The sequence below is a fragment of the Amphibalanus amphitrite genome, unplaced genomic scaffold (assembly GCF_019059575.1).
Source record: "Amphibalanus amphitrite isolate SeventyFive unplaced genomic scaffold, NRLGWU_Aamphi_draft 000003F_arrow, whole genome shotgun sequence".
Lineage (NCBI taxonomy): Eukaryota > Metazoa > Arthropoda > Thecostraca > Balanomorpha > Balanidae > Amphibalanus > Amphibalanus amphitrite.
The window spans coordinates 1,013,350-1,034,891 of record NW_024881500.1 but is presented as its reverse complement, the minus strand read 5'-3'; the positions used below and the strand labels follow the sequence as shown (position 1 = coordinate 1,034,891).

General features: G+C 52.0%; 1 protein-coding gene across 3 annotated transcripts in view; it reads right to left on the bottom strand.

Annotated features, from left to right (window-relative positions):
* The window catches only part of LOC122364434 (poly(rC)-binding protein 3-like), a 71,693-nt gene extending 50,558 nt beyond the window's left edge, over positions 1-21,135 (bottom strand). For all 3 annotated transcript variants that reach the window (XM_043334921.1, XM_043334834.1, XM_043335004.1), the window contains exons 1-2: positions 21,020-21,135; positions 16,868-16,974 (exon numbers count right to left, since the gene is read on the bottom strand). In XM_043334921.1, coding sequence (XP_043190856.1) covers positions 16,868-16,954 — 87 coding nt within the window. In that variant the 5' untranslated portion in view covers positions 16,955-16,974; positions 21,020-21,135. The remainder of the gene's footprint in view (positions 1-16,867; positions 16,975-21,019) is intronic.
* Positions 21,136-21,542: the final 407 nt, after the last annotated feature.

The window sequence follows — 21,542 nt, the reverse complement described above, 5'->3', positions numbered from 1 at the left end:
CCATTTCGGCCGACACGCGTCGCGGCGAGCGACGACAAACTCCGCTCGCGACTCTGCCCTGGGCGTCTCTCCAGCGGGGGCGGCGGGAGGGCCGCCTGGAGCGGCGGGGGCGGGGGCGGGGGCGGCACAGGCGGCGCCCGAACTGCCGCCCCTGTGCCCGACCGGCCGGCAGCGCCGAATGGCGGCGATCGAACCCATCACGGCTACAAAAACAAACACCAGCCGGAGCTGACCTACCCCAGCACCCAAATGAATCGGTGGACGGCAGATGAATCGGCAAATCGATACTTTGACAGCGGCTGGTGTGGTGGGGTCCGTTCAGAGCCGCCCCCAGAGAGCGTCCGCTCCCACCCGCCAGCGGCAGCCATTGGGAACATTCTGAAGACATCCGACAACTCTGGTTCAAATGTATGCTTCCTGTGGAGACTTTGCCATATTTCATGATGGCGTGCATGTGTCATGTGCAATAGTTTAAATGGCACCGAAATGTCTTTTCACAGCCTAGTTTCTCCGAGGAGTGTGCTTTGCTCTCCTCCCCCTCTCTCTATTTCTTTCTCCCTCCCCTCTCTATCTCCCTATCCCTCTCAAGTCTCCCCTCTCATCTCTTCCTTCTCCTCCCTCACAGCGGACAGAAGCCGAGTGCAGAGCCGCTGGCTCCTGCTGTCATCGCGGTTTCTCGTAAAAAGCGTCTCGGCTACGCGGTGCACCGGTCTGTGCCTGTCCCAGCGCGCCAATAAACTGGTGCCGACAGAAGGGTGCCGAGGCGCCGCTCTCCCGTTGTTCTCATTGGCTGACCGCACGCTTAGCTGTCCGCGGTGAATCGGCGCGGCACCCGAGCTGCTCAGCTTAGCCACGGCGCTGAGCAGGGCGACAAAGCCACGCAGCTCAGCCGTTCGGCGCAGACAAATAGCTGCCGTGCTGAGCTAAGCTCGCAGCTAAGCTGATCAGAGACTGGCGAAGCCCGGTGCCGGCCAAACAAATAGGGGATTGGCTGTAGTGCATCGGCTGGAAGGTGTCACTATGGTTATTGAACAGCTGTTGACACAGCCATCTGTTGAAATTCTGCGGACTTGCAGATTATAGGGGCACGAGTAAAACAATATTGGACTTCAAATCCAAATCACCCACAAAGCCATGCTTAGCTAAAAGCACGCACCATCAACAGCTCAACTGGATATAGGCATCACTCTGAACATGGAACAGGTCGTTCTCTGAACCAATAGCCACACATCAGGGCGGCAGACACTCAGCCTGCCCCAACTCAGTCTGCCATTATCAGCTGCCAGCTCGAGCCGCGCTCATCACCTGTTTCGCTGCAGCCGGGCCGGGCCAGTGCGATGCCGCCCCCGGCTGCGCGGCCGCGCTGTCCAATTGGGTTGAGAGGTTCGATCCAATCAGAAGCTGGCCGTGCGGCCATTACCTGGCGGCCAGCGCCGCTCTCGGCGTCACAAGTCCGCCCGTAAAGCGGCGAGCGGCGGCCCCGCACCGCGCTAAGGCGCAATTTACGCGCTGGCCGCGCGGCCGCCGCCGGCTGCTGCGGCGCCGTCACGACCCTCGAGAGGGCCCGCCGTGGCGCCGGTCCCCGAGCCTCGGAGGATCACAGGGTCAGCGGACGCGGAAGGAGACATGGCTGACCATAGAGATATAGAGGACGACGCCGATCAGATCAGGGGAGCTCTGCTGCAGTGGATAAACTCGAACACGAGGGAGATGAGCGGGCGTGCTGCCGCGGCGAGCAGCGGGAGACTGGTGGCGGTGCAGGGAGCAGCTGCCGACCGGGCTGGCGGTGCCGGGTGTTTACCCAGAGCACACAATGGGGCTCGGCATTCAGACAGCTGCTGCTCTCAGTTCAGCCGGTCAGAGGGGCGCCGACAACCCAATCCTGACGCTGGCGTTTGCGCAAACTTCTGTGGCTTCAATGCTTATTTCTCCAGCGAGCTGTTTTAGCGCATCTATCGATTCAAGTTAAGCATAAAAACACGTCAGTTACTCGCCCTCTTTGTCAACCGCAGACGTCGACAGTGCCTTCTCTTGCACATGATCCATCTCCTCGTATATTGGCTGTGCCGTGCCGATGTAGGCACACTGACACCCTGTGACCCCTGGCATCTGTCCGTCCGTCTGTCTCCGTGTCACCGGACCAATATCAGCTGGCAGAGCGGTGGTACCGGCGGCTCAATAAGACTGCTCGTGGGAGGCCTGCTGTCGGCAAGAGGCTTGCTGTCGGCGACCGGACCTCATCAGACACGGCCAGACAGCGGTACCGTCACGGCCCGCGCAGACTCATTTCTCAAACGGAGAAAAACAAGGATTGAAAGTGAATGGGTGGACGTTTTTGCCACCGAAATCACTCGGCCGTGCCGGCAGCCCAGACGTTAAAACAACGGACCGTGGAGTGCCGCACCGCGCGCACGGCGTGAAATCGGTGACTTGAAAAGTCATTTCGTCTTGTGAAAAGCTCCAGGCTCACCTAATAAAACATTGCAGCATCAAAGTATAAGAAGGTTTAATGAACAAAAAGAAAAAGAAATTAAAGTAATAAACTTGTCAACAAAAGAGATAAACTTACCAAACTCTGCTGCCAAGATTATGCACTAATGCAGCTTAGCCCATTATAGAAAAAAAAAACATTTGTCTTGTGACGCAACATACGCTAACTCACAGATGGGCAGAGTTATACCGGCCAATGGGAGGGTGACTTACGAGTGGTCACTGGTCATTATTGCTGTGTCATTAGCATAAGATACGGGATCAGAAGGAATATGAGAAAGAAAGAAAGATAGAGGAGAGAGAGGTGGAGAGACAACAAGAGAGAGAGGGAGAGAGAGAGGGAGAGAGAGGAGGAGGATGAGGAAGAGGAGGAGGAGGAGGAGGAGGGAGAGGAGGAGGAGGAGGAGAGGGTCTCCCCTCTGATGCTGGGTGGGGTCTCTCTGAGCAGTGGAAAATGGGACCTTTATTGCGGCAAGTACTGTCGCAGTCACACGGTGGTGCCAAGGTAAACAGACAGCCGGACACCGGTTTCCCCGACCTACCGCGCTCAGTTTGACCTCACGCACCACCGCAGCCAAAACCTACCCGCGTAAACCGCCGTCCTGCCGGGACTGGGCCGGACCAAAACAAAGCTGACCTGCCGCTAAAGGGCCCCTGCCGCGCCAACAATTTCCTGCAGGTCATGACTGCTAGATAAAGAAACTCCCAAATCCCACCTGTAAGCATAAAGTCCTAGAAAACTGCAGTCGTGGTATTAGTACTTCACCTAAATGTAATAAGCTTTTTTCTTAGGAGAAAATGTGTCCAGTTGGGCTGATCCTTGGTCAGCACCTGATGATACTCCGCATACGATGATGACGAAGATGTGCTTATGTAGACTGTGTGGCCCTGGTCCAATGTGCTTAAACATGGACTTTCTTTTCCACCTTCGTTCTTGCGACTGGCAAATGACTTCATAGAAACTACTTTGGAGGTCCTTATCCGACTTTAGAGTCCAAAAGCCGAATATTCCAGCTTCACAAAATGCCCCTCCATTCCTGGCATTAACATATGACCGCCGCGCCCTCATTCCACTTGATAACTGTTCCTGGAGCCTTGTGGAGTCGCCTCCAAAATAAATATTGCAATTGTGCCAAGATATGCAATGTTGGTCGGACGCTGCCGTCCACTGTCCAGCACGCATTCCAGAGTGTCCCACACATCTGACCCGGAGCGTCGCCCCGGCAGAGACGACAGAGCGTCGTCGGCCACTGACCGTACGTCTTGCGTGAAATGACCACCCATTAGGTGTGTGCCTGTCGGAAGCGGCTCTGTAAACTCCACTGTTCTGGACGGCGCCTTGGCCCACCGCACAGGGTATCGCTTACACTTTTATTTTCCTACGGCTGGCCAAATATTTGTACGGTACTTTCGCGAGCATATTAACGACTTGGCCGTCATTTAGTTGGTGAGCTACACGTCTACGGAACGGCTGTCACGGAGTTTAGCGGACTGTTGGATACGGATATTTATAGCGGATGTAGTCGGCAGCAGACGAGTGAGGCGACGGGTCAAGGGCGTGAGAGTTGGGTGCGGTCACTGAATGGAGGTCATCGTGGATGCCTTCTGAACAAAGAGGTCACATCTTACACTGTCTCACGATAGGCGTTATCACAAGTGTATTCGCGGCCATTGGGGCGACGTAAGAAAAGAAGAAACCAACTGGCCCCAAGAACTTTAAATTATCAGTTAGCATGCACCTTTTCCTTGATGTGTAGAGAATTTACCATTATTTGTTACAGAAAATTGCATTTAAAATCTTCCATTTATGCTTTTTTCATCGCTTGCACAATATGTTCTTTAACTAAGCTAGAAACACTAATTAGAAATAGTTCCCGCATCATCAAGAGCAATAGGGAAGGCTTGAAGTGAATAAAATAATTTAAACGGTTTTGTAATCTATGTGAAGGCTCTTCTAAAATTGCCTGTAGAAATATTGAAGGCAAAAGCTCAACTTTTTCACAAGACAGATGTCTAAAAACCTATTTAACTTGTGACAACTCAGCCGGTATTTCGTCGCCTACAGCCCAGCTTTCCCTAGTGACCGATAGAGGCGCTGCTATCGATGTCCGCCCGTGCCGCCTAACGATACGTCACCGACATAGGTGAACAGAAGCTGCATCTGGAAAAAGGTAAGGTAGTACTCGTATGTGTGGTCAAGAATAAATGATGTGCTGTTATTATATAAGTATTGGCAGCTGTATAGAATCTCTGACTCCAATTCAAAGGTAATTCGATTTTCACATTAAAAAGTAACGGAAATTTGATCGACCGGCTCTGATTGGGCTCTCAGCACTAAAAGTGCTACGCTTGAGAGGATTCATGAAAAACAACTCATGAAACAGTTGCCTTTAGATACAGTCAGGTAGGATATTTGATATCGGTGTAGGCTTCCTGCACTGGAGAAAGGAAGAGCACCTAAATCTGATCAACGTTATACCTTACGGAGACAATGGGAGAGCACCATAACGTGGGCCGGATATACCTTGAAGCAGAAGAGCTGTTTTTCTAGGTGGATTATATTAGGGTGCTTTCCGTTGGGACGAGCCTGTCCCCAGCTCGGTCGCAGTACTAAACAAGCAGTAAATTCTTTATACGCGGGCCGAAATGGCCCAGGTCACTGCAGCTTCCGTCACTTGGTAAATGACTGGGGATCACGGGGCGCGATGGAAGGGGCAGGGCCGGCCGGTGCGAGATTACCTATACGAGATTGACGCATGGTGTCTTAGGCCGGGGGAGAATAGGGAAACGAGCCAGACATAGGATTAGCTATTGTGATAAATGATCAGAGATCGGACGCATGTGCGATCATTACCGTGAGGGGATCTTTCGTCGGCTGGCCGTATATCCAAGATTGGACCGTGATAGGGCCCGCAGAAAAACAGACAAAACAACATTGCACACTCTGCGCCTAAATAAAGTCCGCCATACCAAAGTGGGGTGTGTCATCCTGAGCGATTTATTTGCAACATTGCGTTGAAGGCCCTTATGCAAGGATGAGTATAAGTTATGGCTAGCAAATATTACAGATCAGAGAAAACAAGTACAAGGTCTCTGATTTCTGAGAGACCGCAACAATGGCCTTTCTGTTAACAAGAGCTTAAACGGATTCGAGCTAAATCAATGCAATTTTTAGGATGAACTATTCAATCATATACCGTCCATTTATGCATTTCTTAAGCTTTTTCTAAATTTTATCTATAATGAATAACGTTTTCGCTCCTAGCGGTGAGCGACAGCACTGCTCAAATGCGCGATAAAGATATAAGGTGAGGGATGATGTGCATGAATATTTCGAATATACAATCTAGAGGTACACAGCTGTTCAGTCTTGAAAACAATATCAAAGTTATGCGTCTATGTAACACTGTCGATATGCCTACAAAACATTGGCTGCATATTAGAGCATCAACGGCTAGGTATTAACTGTTCATTGTCAGCTAATAGTTACTTACTTCTGCACCATAATATTAGCTCTATCCAGCCAATGACGTAATGTTTCCCAATTTAAAGGGAATAGTTCACTTTCCCGAAATGATTTTTGGCAATGGACTTATGATTTTTATGCTCAAAATGATCAGCAAAGAAAATAAAATCTTTCCATATTTTCTTTATTTCAATGTAGGAAGAACTAAGTTATGTTCAATACAAAATATTGTTTGACGCAAAACCTTGACGCTTTGACCAATCATACCTATTGCGTTAGTACAAATCCATTGACTGTAAGCAGCATACTGTTTGGCTGACGATGACGTGGCTTTATTCCCCAGTAAGGTACGCGTTCCTCTGCAAGGCACTCTTTTCGGAACGAGAAATGGAATAGGCATTGTTGTATTTCCACCGTGCTTGCGCCAAGCCTCGTCAATACCGACTGCCCGGCCGCCTACTCCGGCGCCGGGCGCGAGCGCGGGTGGCCAGCCGACCACTAGGTGGCGGGGCGGCCAGTACCCGCAGACAGAACAATTGTGTCGGGGCGGCCAGTACCCGCAGACAGAACAATTCCTCCCCTCTTAGGTATAGCACATCGGGAGGAAACAAGCAACACGTGAGAAGCTGGTAAAACGCAAAGCAAGCAGTACATAAGGCCGTAAGAGGCACAGAACAAAATATGCGATCAGCATTTTCACGATGAAGCACGTTACAGTATGCCGATCACATGATCAGACGGTCAGGGGCCCGCCTCTGACGAACGGGGCGGGCCGGAGTCCATGTGCGCGGCGCGGGTCCAGGTGTCAGCGCCGGGGACGACCGAGACGGCTCGGCCGCAGGCGGCGCCGATGCACGAGCGGGCGACGACGGTGCACCAGCGGGCGGCGGCGGCGGTGCACGAGTCAGCTGATCCGGACCGGTGTCAGGTGGCGTCTGGCCAGGCTGCGGCGGTGACGGCCGGGCACCGGACCGGCTGAGGTCGGATGAGACGGCCGCTGGGGCCGAGGCCGGCGCGCTGCGGGCTCGGAGATGGGAGCGGTGACGCACGAACAGTCGGCCGTCCATTAGCTGTACCTCACAGCTTTGACCGAGCACGGCGGCGACCGTTGCTGGTAGCCATTTGTCGACGGCGTTGGTGATCGCTGTTACGTAGACCCAGTCACCGACCTGAAACTGTCTGTCGGATGCGGACTGGTCCGTGCGGTGTTTCCATGAGTATTGTTGTCGAGCGACTTTTGCAGCGATATCTGGATGCAGCTGGTCCAGGGGTGTGCGAAGTGGGCGGCCCAGGAGCAGCTCAGCTGGCGAGCGACCTGTGGTGCTATGCGGTGTGTTCCTGTATGAGAACAGGAAACGAGATAGCCTTGTTTGAAGCGAGCCATCCGTGCGCTTTGCGAGCGCTGTTTTGACGACCTTGACCAGTGCCTCTGCCTGACCGTTTGAGGCAGGATGGAGAGGCGGGCTGAACTTGTGCAGAATGCGATTTCCTTTCATGAAGGCCTGGAACTCGGCAGATGTGAACGCGGTGCCGTTGTCGGTTACCAGCACTGCTGGCAGTCCCTTGGAGCTGAAACTCATTCGGAGCTTTTCAATTGCAGCTGCACTGGAGGTAGAGTGACAGATGTGAACGTCACACCATTTGGAATATGCGTCCACGACCACCAGAAGCTGTTTTCCCTCCAGCGGACCCGCAAAGTCCACGTGGACTCGTTGCCATGGGCGCTGTGGGAATGTCCAGGGCTGAGCGGGCACTTCTGGTTGTGCGCTGCGGTTTGCTTGGCATTTGTGGCACGCTCTCACACACGTTTCGATGTCCGAGTCCAGTAGGGGCCACCATACGTGACTCCTCGCCAGACGTTTCATCTGACTGATGCCGGGATGACCATCATGTAGCATTGTGATAACTTGATCCCGGAGAGGGGGAGGGACGATGACCCGGCACCCCCACAGAATGCAGCCATCTTGCAAGCTGAGCTCTAGACGGCGATGATGATATGGCTGGAACTCATCTCCGGGCGATGACTCAGGCCATTGTGTTTGCAGCCAGCGGCGAACACGTGACAGAACAGGATCACGGTCAGTTGCAGCGCGGACGTGATCCACGTCCACGGACTTTGAGACGTCTTCTAACATCTGGATGATGTCAGCGGGGACGGCATTGTTCCCCGTTGCATTGGCGATGTATTGGGCATTGTCCTGGTCTGCCGGCTCTGGTAGCGGCAGTCTGCTGAGGCCGTCGGCGTTACTGATCAGCTTTCCCGGCGTGAACTTCAGACTGTATTGATAGCCGCTCAGATGCAGGCGCCAGCGGAGCAGCCGGGGCGAGACGGTCTGAGGCAGGGCTTTGTCCGGGCTGAGCAGACCCAGCAGTGGTTGATGGTCCGTTTTTATGACGAACGATCGGCCATAGAGAAACTGATGGAACTTGGTCACTCCAAACATGATTGCACACGCTTCCTTGTCCAGTTGGCTGTAGTTTTTCTCCGCACTAGACAGAGTACGGCTTGCATACGCAATTGGGCGATCTATGTTGAGCGTGGCATCTGGGTGACTGAGGACGGCTCCCACACCGCACGAACTTGCATCGGTGGTGAGAACGAGTGGCTTGTCAGGCTCGTAATGGGCGAGCACCGGAGCTGCTGCTAGCATTTCCTTCGTTTCGTTGAACGCGGCTCGCTGAGGAGATGACCAGATCCAGGTAGCGTCCTTCTTTTCCAGCGCATACAGCGGGGCGGCAACTGTAGCCAGGTTGGGCAGAAACCGTCCGTAGTACTGGAGCATGCCGAGATACGCTCTCAGATCGGACAGGTTGCACGGCTCAGGTGCTTCGAGCACGGCTCGTGTCTTTTCGGATGTGGTCTGGACTCCTGCTGAGGAGATGCGGAAGCCGAGGTAGTTGACTTCATCAGCCAACCACACCGACTTGTCGGCGTTGACGCGCAAACCGGCTGAACTGAGACGGCGCAGAACTGCTTGCACATTCTGGCGATGTTTTTCTGGAGTTGGGCCTGTCACGGCTATGTCGTCCAGAAAGACGGCCACATTGGGGATGCCAGCCAGGAGTGTCTCCACTTCTCTTTGGAATAGACTGACAGCACTTTTGACTCCATAGCATAGACGCTGAGGGCGGAACAGGCCCTTATGCGTGTTGATAGTCAACGCTTCTTTGCTGTCTTCATCCAGTTCGAGCTGCAGATAGGCCTCTCGAAGGTCTATCTTCGTGAACTTTTTCCCGCCTGCCAGGGCGGCGAACAGCTCTTCAACTCGGGGCAGAGGATACCTTTCCAATTTGCTGGCCTTGTTGACAGTCAAGTCGTAACTGCCACACAGTCGAACACTGCCGTCAGGTTTCTTCACCGCAACCACTGGAGCGGCCCATCGTGAAGTTTTGACAGGCTCCAGGATGCCTAGTGATACCTGGCGATCCAACTCCCTTTCGATTGCTTCTCGTTGCGCAAAGGGCGGAGGGCGATGCTTATGGAAGATTGGCTTTACTTCCGGGTCGAGCTGGATAGCGACTTTCTGAACATTGTAGTGACCCAGGCCGGGTTCGAACAGCTCTGGGAACTCGGCACGAACACAGGCTAGCGATGCAGAGAGATCCTGTTCAGCCGCGCTAGGCTCGACAGATAGGACTGGATCCTGTGTGAACAGGGCCGCCCAGTCCAGTTTAATCCTTTGTAGCCACTCCCGGCCCAGTAGTGGGGGTCCGGGCGTCTCCACCACCACTAGCGGGAGCACTGCCTTTTGACTTTGGTAGACCACTTCTACTTCAGCGACACCTACCACGGGCACCTCCTCCTGTGTGTACGTTAGTAGAGCACGATCGGGTGGTTGCAGCTGGGGCTGGAGTGGTAGACTTTTGAACAGACGTTTGCTCATGATAGAGCGACTGGCACCTGTATCCACTTGCATTGTGACAGGCTCTCCGTTGATGTAGACTTTTACTTCGATTGGAGCCATGCGATCAGATCCTGTGCGGAGCGTGAACAGGCTGGAGTCGGCAGGCGCTTCAGCGACTTCACTGGCGTCGGACACATGATGAGCACGGTCCCTTGCAGGCGCAGAACCGTCACCCCTCACACTTCGGCAGGCCGCCTGGGTGTGGCCTATCTTGCGGCACTTGAAACACTGAGCGGACTTGAACGGACAGCTGGCAGGCTGGTGACGTTTGCTCAGACACCTTGAGCATGGACTGGCAGGCGAAGCTGTTGCTGAGTTTGCTGACCTGCTCTGGGTCGGGGCCGCACCCCGACAGGCAGATTGCGAGTGTCCTTTCTTGTTGCACCGGAAACACAGCTTGTTCCGAAAGGGACACTCTGCGGCTGCATGTTTTCGGCTGTTGCATCTCGAGCAGCACGACTCTTGCACGACGTGCACTGCAGGCGCGTGTCTTTGAAATCCGGCATTGAGTTCACTGACCTGAGCTCTGATCTCCTCCTCTTGTTTTGCCATTTCTAGGGCGCGGGGCAGCGTGAGATCAGCGATAGCGAAGAATTTGCGCTGGAGTTCCCTGTCAGCGCAGCGGGCTACGGCACACTCCAGCACACTGCTTTCCCGCTGCTCGGGCGGGTAGTTGCATTTATCGGCTTGCAGCCTTAGCCGACTGACGAAAAGCGCAAAACTCTCACCGTCTTTGCGCACCAGGGCTTGCAGCTGCGCTCGCTCATACGTTGCGTTAACTGACGCATCGAAGTGCGCTTTCAGTTTGGCAGTGAGTTGGCTGTAGTCATCGGCTGCGGCACCTTCCACTGCGGGCAGAGTCCTGGCAAGATCTTGTACGTCTGTGCCGAGAAGCGTTAGCACTGTAGCTGCTTTACGGGCCGGCTTATCAATGTTCACGGCTAGCATATAGCACTCACAGCTGCGAAGCCACCGCGAGAAGTCCTCTCCCCGTTGGAAAGGCGGCGGAATGGGCAGGCTTTGCGCCATTCCGACACTAGCGAGGGGCAATGAGTGAGCGGGCAATGAGCGAGCGAGCGAGCCGGTTTCTGTGCGGTTATCTGGGCCTCAGATTCCACACAGAGCACTAAGCGACTAAGCAGGGCACTAAGCAGGTGGGCACTAAGCAATAGGGAATCAGTGGGCTGCACTAACTCCCGATCTCATCCTTGTCGCCACTTGTTGTATTTCCACCGTGCTTGCGCCAAGCCTCGTCAATACCGACTGCCCGGCCGCCTACTCCGGCGCCGGGCGCGAGCGCGGGTGGCCAGCCGACCACTAGGTGGCGGGGCGGCCAGTACCCGCAGACAGAACAATTGTGTCGGGGCGGCCAGTACCCGCAGACAGAACAGGCATATTCGTCTAGGGTGATCGTTGGCCTTTAAAAGCTCCTGGTCTGTGCTAGTCTTAGCTCAAGCTACAAAACTGCTATTCCAGCTCAAAACCCCATGTTAAAAATGAGTTTTTTCCTTTAAGCAAATATTTATATATTAGTATATCTTTGCACTCATACAAAGATGCTATCGGCACTTTTTTATTTTTGCATCCTAATAAATTTCCCCCTCAGTAAATACAAGGACTCCAACTAACTGCGTTTCACGACGTATCTATGTAAAAGCCATGCAAGGTATCATTTTCATAGAAATTAATTGACATTTTTTTTTCTGAAACTGCAGCAACTTCTCAGGATTTACGTGAGGCTACGAGAACACAGGCTGGGAAGTTACATGCATTCTAAACAGCATGCCAACAACACTTTGAACATACATCACGCAGAACTTGCAAACAGTCTACAACTGGTGTGAAACACAAACAATTAAAGCAAATGAGATTAAACTGATGCTTGCCTAGCAAACTCTGGGTGATTGTTCAGTGTTTAAGATAAAATGTTCATTGCATTTTTATCTGAATACATACAAACTAGACAAAACATTTCATGCTTCACCTTGATATTTTCAATCAACATATAGCACACTGATAGTACTTAGGGTTGCAAAGAAGGCATATGAAGGGAATTAGTACCAGTATAACGCCTTTTGGGGCGACTAACGGAGCGAGCGAGAGGGTGGGCCTTGCACGTGCGAAATTGTGAGGGGGTACCTCCAACTGACTTGTGCACGGCACCCTACTAAACGGTCTCTAGCGATGTGCCAAATTTGGGCACAATCGGCCCAGCCGTTCTCGAGATCTGGAAGCGGCACCCTGCACGTACGCACGTGCAAAATGGGTCCCAACTGACTTGTGCACGGCACCCTACTAACCGGTCCCTAACTGTGTACCAAATTTGAGCGCAATCGGTCGAGCCGTTCTCGAGATCTGGAAACGACCCCTGCACGTGCGCACGTGCAGCAGCACCCCAACTCTGGCACATGGATATGCAGTGTCTAGTGGGTGCCTACCTACATGCCAACTTTCAGCGCAATCGGCCAAGTAGTTACCGAGATATTGCAACAATTACAAAACTGACACCTCTTCGTTTTGCACGTGGCACGTGCATAAGGGGTCACCCACATGCATCGGGAATAGTCCAATACTTGGTAGAAGGAATGAAGCTACCCTACAAAATTTACCGCATGTAAATCGGTCAAGTGGTTGCTGAGATATAAGCCTCGCAAAAGCGTGACCACGGCCGGCCGGCCGGCCGGCCGCTCATACTCAGAAATTTCCGTTAATCTAAGGAAAGACTACGCTCGCTTCGCTCGCTCCGTAATCACTGAAGAGTTGCGTAAAATTCTATTAAGCCACTCATATAAGTTTCAAAGAAAAACTAGCAATGAAAAACAAAAGGGCTTATAGATGAAATTCAGAGAGTATTGCAGTGATATTTTAAATAAAATTTGGCATACTGTCTTCATCCTAGGCTTCTTATGTATACGGTTTCACAAATCTATAGGTTCGGTATCAAAACGTTGTCTTGATGTTTCATTTTTCAATTTCTATGAGTTCAAGGACTAGGCATAGAGCGCCTCGCAATTTTCCATGATGGCCCGACTTCTGTTACCTAATCAACCGTCTCAACTTCATGAAAGCTAACGGGACAAAGTTGGTCACACCCGAATAATTTGGTCCCCTATAGATCCCCTCATTTCCAGCAGACAATCATCGTTTTCGTAAAACTTTCCAAAGCTCTCACATCTTACTGCTGTGCTTGCAATTGGTGAAGGTTTGCATAATAAACATCACCCTAACTAATTTTTATGTTATTGGCAAGCCTTCAAGAAGAGCAATTGAGACTAAATAACATCATTGAATGATTTTTTCTGGCTATACCGAGCTTCTACATATATCAAGCTTGCCACTTCTCCACTCCTCAAACAGAAGGCATCACCTGCTCAGCCTAGCCGTGACCTTCCAACTACAAAGTAACGAGAGTTGGAAGTTGTGAATGGGTGTCAAAACGCGTTTGGCTCGTTCCGCGCCGGAGACCGACGCGCGTGGGTCGGTTCCCTTGCGAGAGCGACTGCGGGTGTGTAAACACGCCTGGCACCACAGGCCATTTGGAGCATCCATCACTGAGGGCCGCCGCTGTCCCAGCAGGATAATTGGTTGTTTATCGTTTGTGTTCTCATTTGTGGACCAAATTCAATTTCCGTCGCTGGTTATAGCTGAAGCGCTATAAGTCAGTGTTAGAGAAGCAATAGGCAGCGACAGGTAAAAGGTTTCCCAGAAAAGGCGAACTGCAGCCCATTTGAGACGCTTTTCTGTCCCACTAGTATATTGCGCCCATTTGGTTTTTCAAATGAACTATATTATCTGCTATGGTGCCAAATTTTCCACATGAGCACTGCTTTGTTCGCGTTTGCTGAACACATTTTCCGGACAGCATTCGCGTATACAAGTGCCCTCGTGTGCCGTATCTTAGACAAATTGCATTCTCAGCATCAGAAGCCCAACAAATTTGTCACAAATGTTGAAATTGACATTCCGTCCATTTTTGCATTATGAAGAATTCAAATTACATTCAAAGTGTGAGAATATTGCTTACAATTTCCGCGAGTGGTATGCAAGTGCTTTCCGGTTAAAGCGCTGAATGTATGGGCGTTGACGCTATGCATCATCCTTGAACACAAAATAGGAATTTGAGCTTTGAGCTTGCATAACTATTCTGCTAGCACACTATAGGAAAAAATGCTTATGATTCTTTGGAAGCATCTGTATTTAATTTTTCCTCCGATCTAGGAGCATCCTGCTTTAATTACTGAACTATCTTTTCATTATCTTTTAGTAAACTTCGTTTATTTGACTTTATTATTTGATGTAGCCCATGGGCGTGGGTCACTGAATCAGTCAAGAATCGCATGGTCCCCAGACCAAGCCAGCGTGGTCCACAAGCGAAAACCAGCGTGGTCCATAGGCAAAAACCAGCGTGCGCTACGCCGTCTCAGACTTGACCAACAGCTATCACAGCCACACTAGCTTGGTCTACACAATACATTTTCAGGCCAGCCTCACGGTACCAGACCAGCGCCGCGCGGGGTCTGCGGCCGCTGTTGGTCCCTGCCCACTGCGGTGCTGCCTCGGACGCAGCTCTGACATCTGTCTAGCGGCGGCACGTGCGCGACCACGGCCCCCGCTGGCATACCGGGCGCATCTCCGAGAATACCCGCCGTCGGCCCTGTCGCGACCGGCGCGGCGCGGCACCGTTCGGCACGGCCCAGTCGGCCCGGCGCGGGTCCGGCACTGTTCGGCGCGGGTCCGGCGAGGGAGGCAACGGCAGAGTTGTGCGAGAGCTGCGCTTCCGAGGCGGCAGGCAACGAGCGCATGTATGCAAACAAATAAGACAGTTGGGTGTTTTTGAACTCATCACGGAGGTGCATGATAACGCTTAATTTATATAAAAAACGTGGGATCATTTATAAGCATGTAGCTCTCGGTGTCCATCATCAAAAAGCTGAAGCCAATATTAACCCGCGCCCCGCTGGGGGGGGGGCAGAATCTGCCCCCCTCCCGTTTTTCGCCAATAACTTCTAAACGCGTTACGCCAGCGACGCCAAACTTTCAGTACCTTATCATACATCAATTTGACACGTTCCCTGAAAATTTGAGCGAAATCCGTCGGAAATTTTTTGAGAAATTGACGTTTTAGTGACGTCATGTTCGCCATTTTCGCCTCAAAAACGGCAAAATTTCAAACGCCGCTAACATCTTCATTTTTAAAGGAATCAAGACGTAACAAAAAAGGTTATACGTGATTCTACTTTGTCTATCAAATGGCTATCTCGGTTTTTTGAAAATTTTGGATTTTGGCCAAAATTTTTCCAAAAAACTGACTTTTTTGGGAAAATGTTTATAAAATCCAAAATATTGAGTTTATCGAAAAAACCGGAATATATGTCAAAGAAGTGGTCTATGTGCACCTACATACCAATTTTTAGAAGAATCGGTTCAAAAATGTGGGAGTTATTCAAAATTTTATGACGTCACGACACACAAAATTTTTGAAAAATGATTTTTTTTGGAAGTTCTAGACCTCGTACGGAAACAAAAATAGCACCATTCGATTCGCCGTGAAAAACTGCATCGGATAGACACCTTTTTAGGCCTTAACAACCAACTTCAAAATTTGACCTCACTTGACCTGACCTTGACCTGACCTCGACCTGAAATTCATCCAGAGGTGGTCCATATCACTTATTGAGTGTGCCTATTGAATTCCATGAGTAAAATGACCCATAAAACATGTGTCGCACATGCCCTTTTCTATATTTTGCTTTTGGTGACCTGACCTGACCTGACCTGACCTTGACCTTGACCTTTGAATGACATTGTGTGCAACGAATATTGTCTTGGTAGTCTAAGAACACGTTTTGGGCAATCAGTCTCAGTCCATTCTTCGGCAACTACGGTGCAAGGCCGATACTGTAGAAACTTGCATTTTGTACCCTTGACCTGACCTTGACCTGACCTCTGACCTACTTAAGCAAAAAAATTGGGCTGTTAAGATCCGCCTTGTTGAGAGCTTTCGATTGCCGTTTTCCCCGTCTTTCTACGACCATCGGTTCGGAAGTTAGACAGGGGGGCAGAATCTGCCCCCCCCCCCCCCCAGCAGGGCGCGTATGGCTGAATAGCCCAGCGGGGCGCGGGTTAACATGATGATATGCAAATACTGCTTTTAAAATCTGTAACTTTCAATGGAGCTGTTGTAATGTATATGACCGTAGAAAGAAAAGTAATGAAAATGGATAGGTACTTTCGATATCAAATATGGATCAGGATGGGATTAATTATTTTCAGCTACATAATTTTGAACATAAAACTTTGTTCAAACATTACCCAACTGCTTTCCACCGCTGCTACCTTCATCTTTGCGCTAGCACTGTCACCACACGACACACCACGAGCGTCGAGCCATGCAAAGAACACACTGCAAGCCCCAGCCGAAGCGGCCCGACCCGGTCAGATCAGTCCCGCTCCTCCCTGGGTCACCAGGTCACCCCGACTGCCCCCGCAGCACAGCGCTCTGACCCGACTCAGAGCGGGGCACACCCGGGGGCAGAGGGAGGAGGAGCCTCCTCCCACCCTCTGCCGGACAGGTGGACCGGACTGGCCGGACCCGGTCGGGGACAGTCGGTCCCTCCGGGCACATATACACACCACTGAGGCACGAAAACAAACATCGCGGCGGCCGCGGCACACTGAACTCCCCGCGTGCGGGACTACCGGCACTCAGAGCGGGCCGAGAATGGGAGAGAGAGAGAGAGAGAGAGAGAGAGAGAGAGAGAGAGAGAGAGAGAGAGAGAGAGAGAGAGAGAGAGAGAGAGAGAGAGAGAGAGAGAGAGAGAGAGAGAGAGAGAGAGAGAGAGAGAGAGAGAGAGAGAGAGAATGCAGAGCAGAGAGAGCAGGCACACAAAATCAGATTTATCTGCACGACATCAAAGACAGACAAGCCAACACCAATCAGGTGGTTCGTGCGGTGTGCGAGTGTGTGCGGGGGTGCCACGACTCCGGACATGCCAGGGCCACCTACCTTGCCCTGCATGAGCAGGCGGATGGTGAGGGTAACAGAGGGTCCATCAGTGGGCAGGGGTGATTTTAAATCTATGGAGGCCATCATGTCACAGGTGACGGGTCAATCTGCGGGTCAAACGAGACAGGGTGGTCAGTACGCTGTGCGCGGCCGGGTCACGGGCGGGGCGGGGCCAGTGGTGGCGATACGAGGGCACTGAGAGAGAGAGACAAACACTCGGTAGACGCCACTGCACGACGGCACGCTATCCAGCAGGGCTGTGCTCGGCTCACATCAACTGATAGGGTGTGGATTTGGCTCAGTTATCGGTGTGCTCATCAGACAACGAAACGGAATGCTTGCCTTTGACGACACGGTTTTTTCCCACGTGGGTCAGTTCTGACGTAACGGGCTGGCGTTTTTACTCATGTACTTTTTACCAGACAACAAAAAGCACTTGTTTACGAGAGAATCTGAGTATTATAGCTGTTAGCACATGGTACTTATGCCGGAAATGAAATATCAAATAATTAACTGAGAGTGTTGGTGATTGCATAATAATACAATTTCGCCTCGTAACATAGTTTTTTGGACTTTTACGCGACTCGGTTCAAACAATGTGAATGGAACTTAGTATGAGCCGAGCACAACTCTGCAGCAGCGGCCAGAGAAAGCATAGACTTTTCAATTAACAATAATAAAAATGATGCATAGCACTCATTCATAATTCAATGAAACCATCCATTGTCATACAAATTTATGCTATGATATCGAAATTCCAATATGTGGATATGAACATTTGTGCTCCGAGCAATGAACAAAGCATGAATAAATAGGCGTACGTATCTTGAAAACAAAAACTGAAAGTGGTAACGGTAACTCTTCAATAAAGGTTTCATTTTGATACTGAGTATTCGAAACTGGGTACGACGTCAAGCGGTATGTGGGACAATATTGCTATGAGCATTGGGTAGGGCACTATAACGTACACAGGGTTGTGGTTTGAACTTTGACTATGAACAGCAGGGTTTAGCAAGGTCAAGGGCGCAGCGAATAAAGGACAAACTAACCTGAGACGAGATATAGGCGCAATTTAAACATGTGTGTGTCGCTGTCTTCTTTCTTATGCATACTTCCATGTATATTTCTTTCCTTAAAATATCGTATTTACTTTACTGTGCACATTGAAAAGCGTTACCAAATCTTATAATACGCTAAAAATTGATCTCAAAACATTTTTTTTTACAAGAATTTGATGCATGGGTGATAAATGACTTCCGAAAGTCTTGACAGTTTAATCATCACGAATGATAATGAAATGAAACAGTTTCACCACACAATGCACAATACACATGACCTATGACGTTTGAAAACCCCTGAGTGAAACCCTCGGGCTGTAGATGTGTTCAGGCCTGAACGACTCCTGCATGGATTCATCATCTTTGTGGATGGTACACGGAAAAAAGGCGGACGGATAAGACTTTGCTTTAATATTCCCGACCTACATTGCTCGCCATGTAGATGACTAACGAAACGACAGCCCACAAATGTGTGCCGATGAGCCCCCACGCGTCTGACTAGGTCTGCCCACCCCTGCGATAGCACAAGCTCACCCACCACCCCCGACAGACAGGTGCACGCTGTCAACACGGCCAGCCCAGCTCGAGCCAGTGCCGTCAGCGCGGCTGCATCGTTGCAAAGCCGCATGTGATTGACTGGTGCGCGTGGAGTGAATCACGCTGAGTCATTGGTGACGTAAGAAACCATATCACACGGCGACAGATACAGGTTTGACGACAGCCAGCTGGAGGTAGGAATCGGCTGCTAATGAGATATGGATACGGTCTGTGTTTTAACAGAATATTCATTAGTTTCTGGGCAGCATGAGGGCAGATGAGATGTAATATTTAAAATACGTTATTGCGAACCTTTCTGTCTAAGAGAATGTTTACAAAATCACTCTTTACCACTGACTGAGCAATTTTACAATTCTCGTATGTTTCAGCGAGCCTGTAGGCACTCATTCAGGACTAGTCAAGGTGTTCCAATGCTGTTCCACAACTTCTAGACATAATGCGGGGTTCTCACGAGCTGTTTGGGCCATTCAACAGATCCCAGGCACACAATTCGCATTGGACTCCCCACACACTTCACAGTTTGAGGGATGGCACATTTTCAATTGTGTTTGCACTGCACTTATGACTTCTTCGCCATTAAACTACCAAACCAGTAGATTCAGCTCACTTTCTGGCCACCTTATGCGAACTTTCCAGATCTTATTAGTGACGAACAATTTGTTCATGAACTTCATTTCGCGTTCATTCGCATCACGATGCAATACATGCATCAACAGGAGCTAGTTGATACTTTTGATTCAGAATGCATGTTTCGATTTCATCTCCAGAATATGCCTGTTTGGCTGCAAATAAGAACTTATGTCGGCATCTTGACATGATTGAATTTACCGCAGATAAGCTTTCCTTATCTAGCGATAGAACCAACAGTCCTTAGTTGTGTTCTGACATCTTCGGGTTGAGCCGACCTAATCAGACTTCATTCCGTGGACTCTTTATTCAAAATCCTCTCTAATCGGAGTTCGATCGCATGCATTTACGGCCTTCTGAGCAAACCACATCACACGTATCAGATGGATTTGAAGGGGGTCGTGGCCAACCGAAACAAAACGTGGACACTGTCCACTGCAGAAACAACCGGGTAGGCTTTGTCTTAGCTGCCTTACCGAGGTCAACGTCTTTCTAGCGGCCTTTGGGACTGTCTTATACCCTCTCGCAGGATCCTAGCGTTGGTCTAGTTCCTTCTCATTGGGTTCCAGAGCACGGGCCTTTTTTGGTGAGCTTAAGAGACAGTTTCAGAACTTCTTACCGGGCTAACGGATGTTGTGGGTGTTACGAATGGTGTTCTTACCGGGCCCTAGAGAGGGTCCCGGGTCCGACCCTCTCTCGATGGGCCCTTGCCACAGTCGGGACCCGCCTGTCCCATCTCGCTGTGTCTGCAGCGACGGTTTGGATCCTTCTCGTCGGGCCTATTTCAGTGAGCTCAAGCGACAGCTCGGACGCTTCTTACGGGGCCGTAGTGACGGTTCAATGCTATTTTAGCGAGCCTTAGCTCGACGGGCTGCCCCTCCTCGCCAGGCTCTTGCTCGACGGTCTGGGACGGTCCCGCCGTGCCCGGCCTGTCCCGTCCCGTTTCGCCGTGCCCCTGGCCACGGCCTGGGACCGTCCCGGCAGCCCTGAGAGCGGTCGGTGTGGGCTATTTCTGTTGGCGACCGGCGGCAGCGAGCCTCAAGACAGGTGACACGCAGGCAGCCGGCGAGCGGGCGACGCGATGGGGAGAGTGAGAGGAGCACAGAGGACAGAGCGCCGGGGCGTGCCCGGCAGAGCGCGGCGAGGTCCGCACCGTGCCAACTCCTCGGGGCATGCTGCAGCTCCGAGAGGCGATGAGCAATGGGGAGGAATATTCACGGCCGAGAGATGCCGCGGGGAGAGCACCCGGAACATGGGGGCAGGGTTTCGGCGGAGTGAGGAGGAGGCCGTACTCGGCACTGGTGAGGCAGAGTCAGCGGAAGTCAGGCAGAGGAGAGGGACTGGCTTCAGCAATTTGGCAACTGGCAGCCGTTCGAATAGGGTCACGCGTCATAATATGACAACTTATAACCGAGCATCGCTGTTCCCAGAAACTGGCCGAGGTTGAAGAATTTAAGATTATTTCTTATTGAAATACATTGATAAATAAAATACAGTGAAGCTATGTAACAAATTTCAAGCAGACAATCTCACATCTCCAACTGGCGAATACAATAGAGATGCGACAACTTAAGGTCACAATTAGCAAAGCGAGCAGCACTTGACCACAGAAAGAGATGCGCCACGTGCGGTGTTCCAGACTCCGACCCTCCCACCGACACGGAGCGTCATCTGGCAGCGACCGCGGGCGGGCGGCACGTGGCAACCTCGTGTCGTCCGGCCGCGGGCCGAAGACGCTGCCGTCGCCGCCGGCGGCGGTCTCAGTCAGCTGATGACGCTCCGTCGACCGATACCGGCCGGCGGCGCGGCTCGATCAGAGTTCAGCCGAGACCGGCTCAGGGGGCGAGCGTCGGTCAGCCGCCGCCGCCGGAGGCGACTGAGATCGGGGAGCGAACCAACAGCGACTCACCTGTGCACGTGAGAGGTAGGCCTGGGACTGCGAGAGAGCGGGCGGGGACGGGGCGACAGTGCACGTGGACGACGCGCAGGGGAGAGGCGGCACGGCACGACTGGCGGTGGCGCCGCCGCCCGGCCGCCGGTACCGATGCGTCGGCTCCGCCCCCGTGCGGCCGGCGCAGGCGCGTCTCGTCGCCGACGGCGCCCGGTCCCGCGGCGCCGGGCGATGGTCACGCCGGGTCGCCACCTGCGTCACCGGCGACCCGGGAGACCTTGCCGCCCTCAGATCTCCCGGCCCACCGCTAATTATGCAGACGGTGGGCGGCGGCGGCGGCGGCGGCGGCGGCGGCGGCGGCGGCGGAGGCGGTGCGGGCAGACGCTGGAGGCCGCCGCGGCCCGCCGCCGGGTCTGGTATGGTCTGGTCTGGTGGAACACCGGTCGGTACGGACCCGGTCGCAGAGCTCTGGCCGCACGTGGGAGGCGCTGTGATGGATAGGCGGCGGCCGTTGCCGGGCTCCCGAGGAGCGTGCCGATGG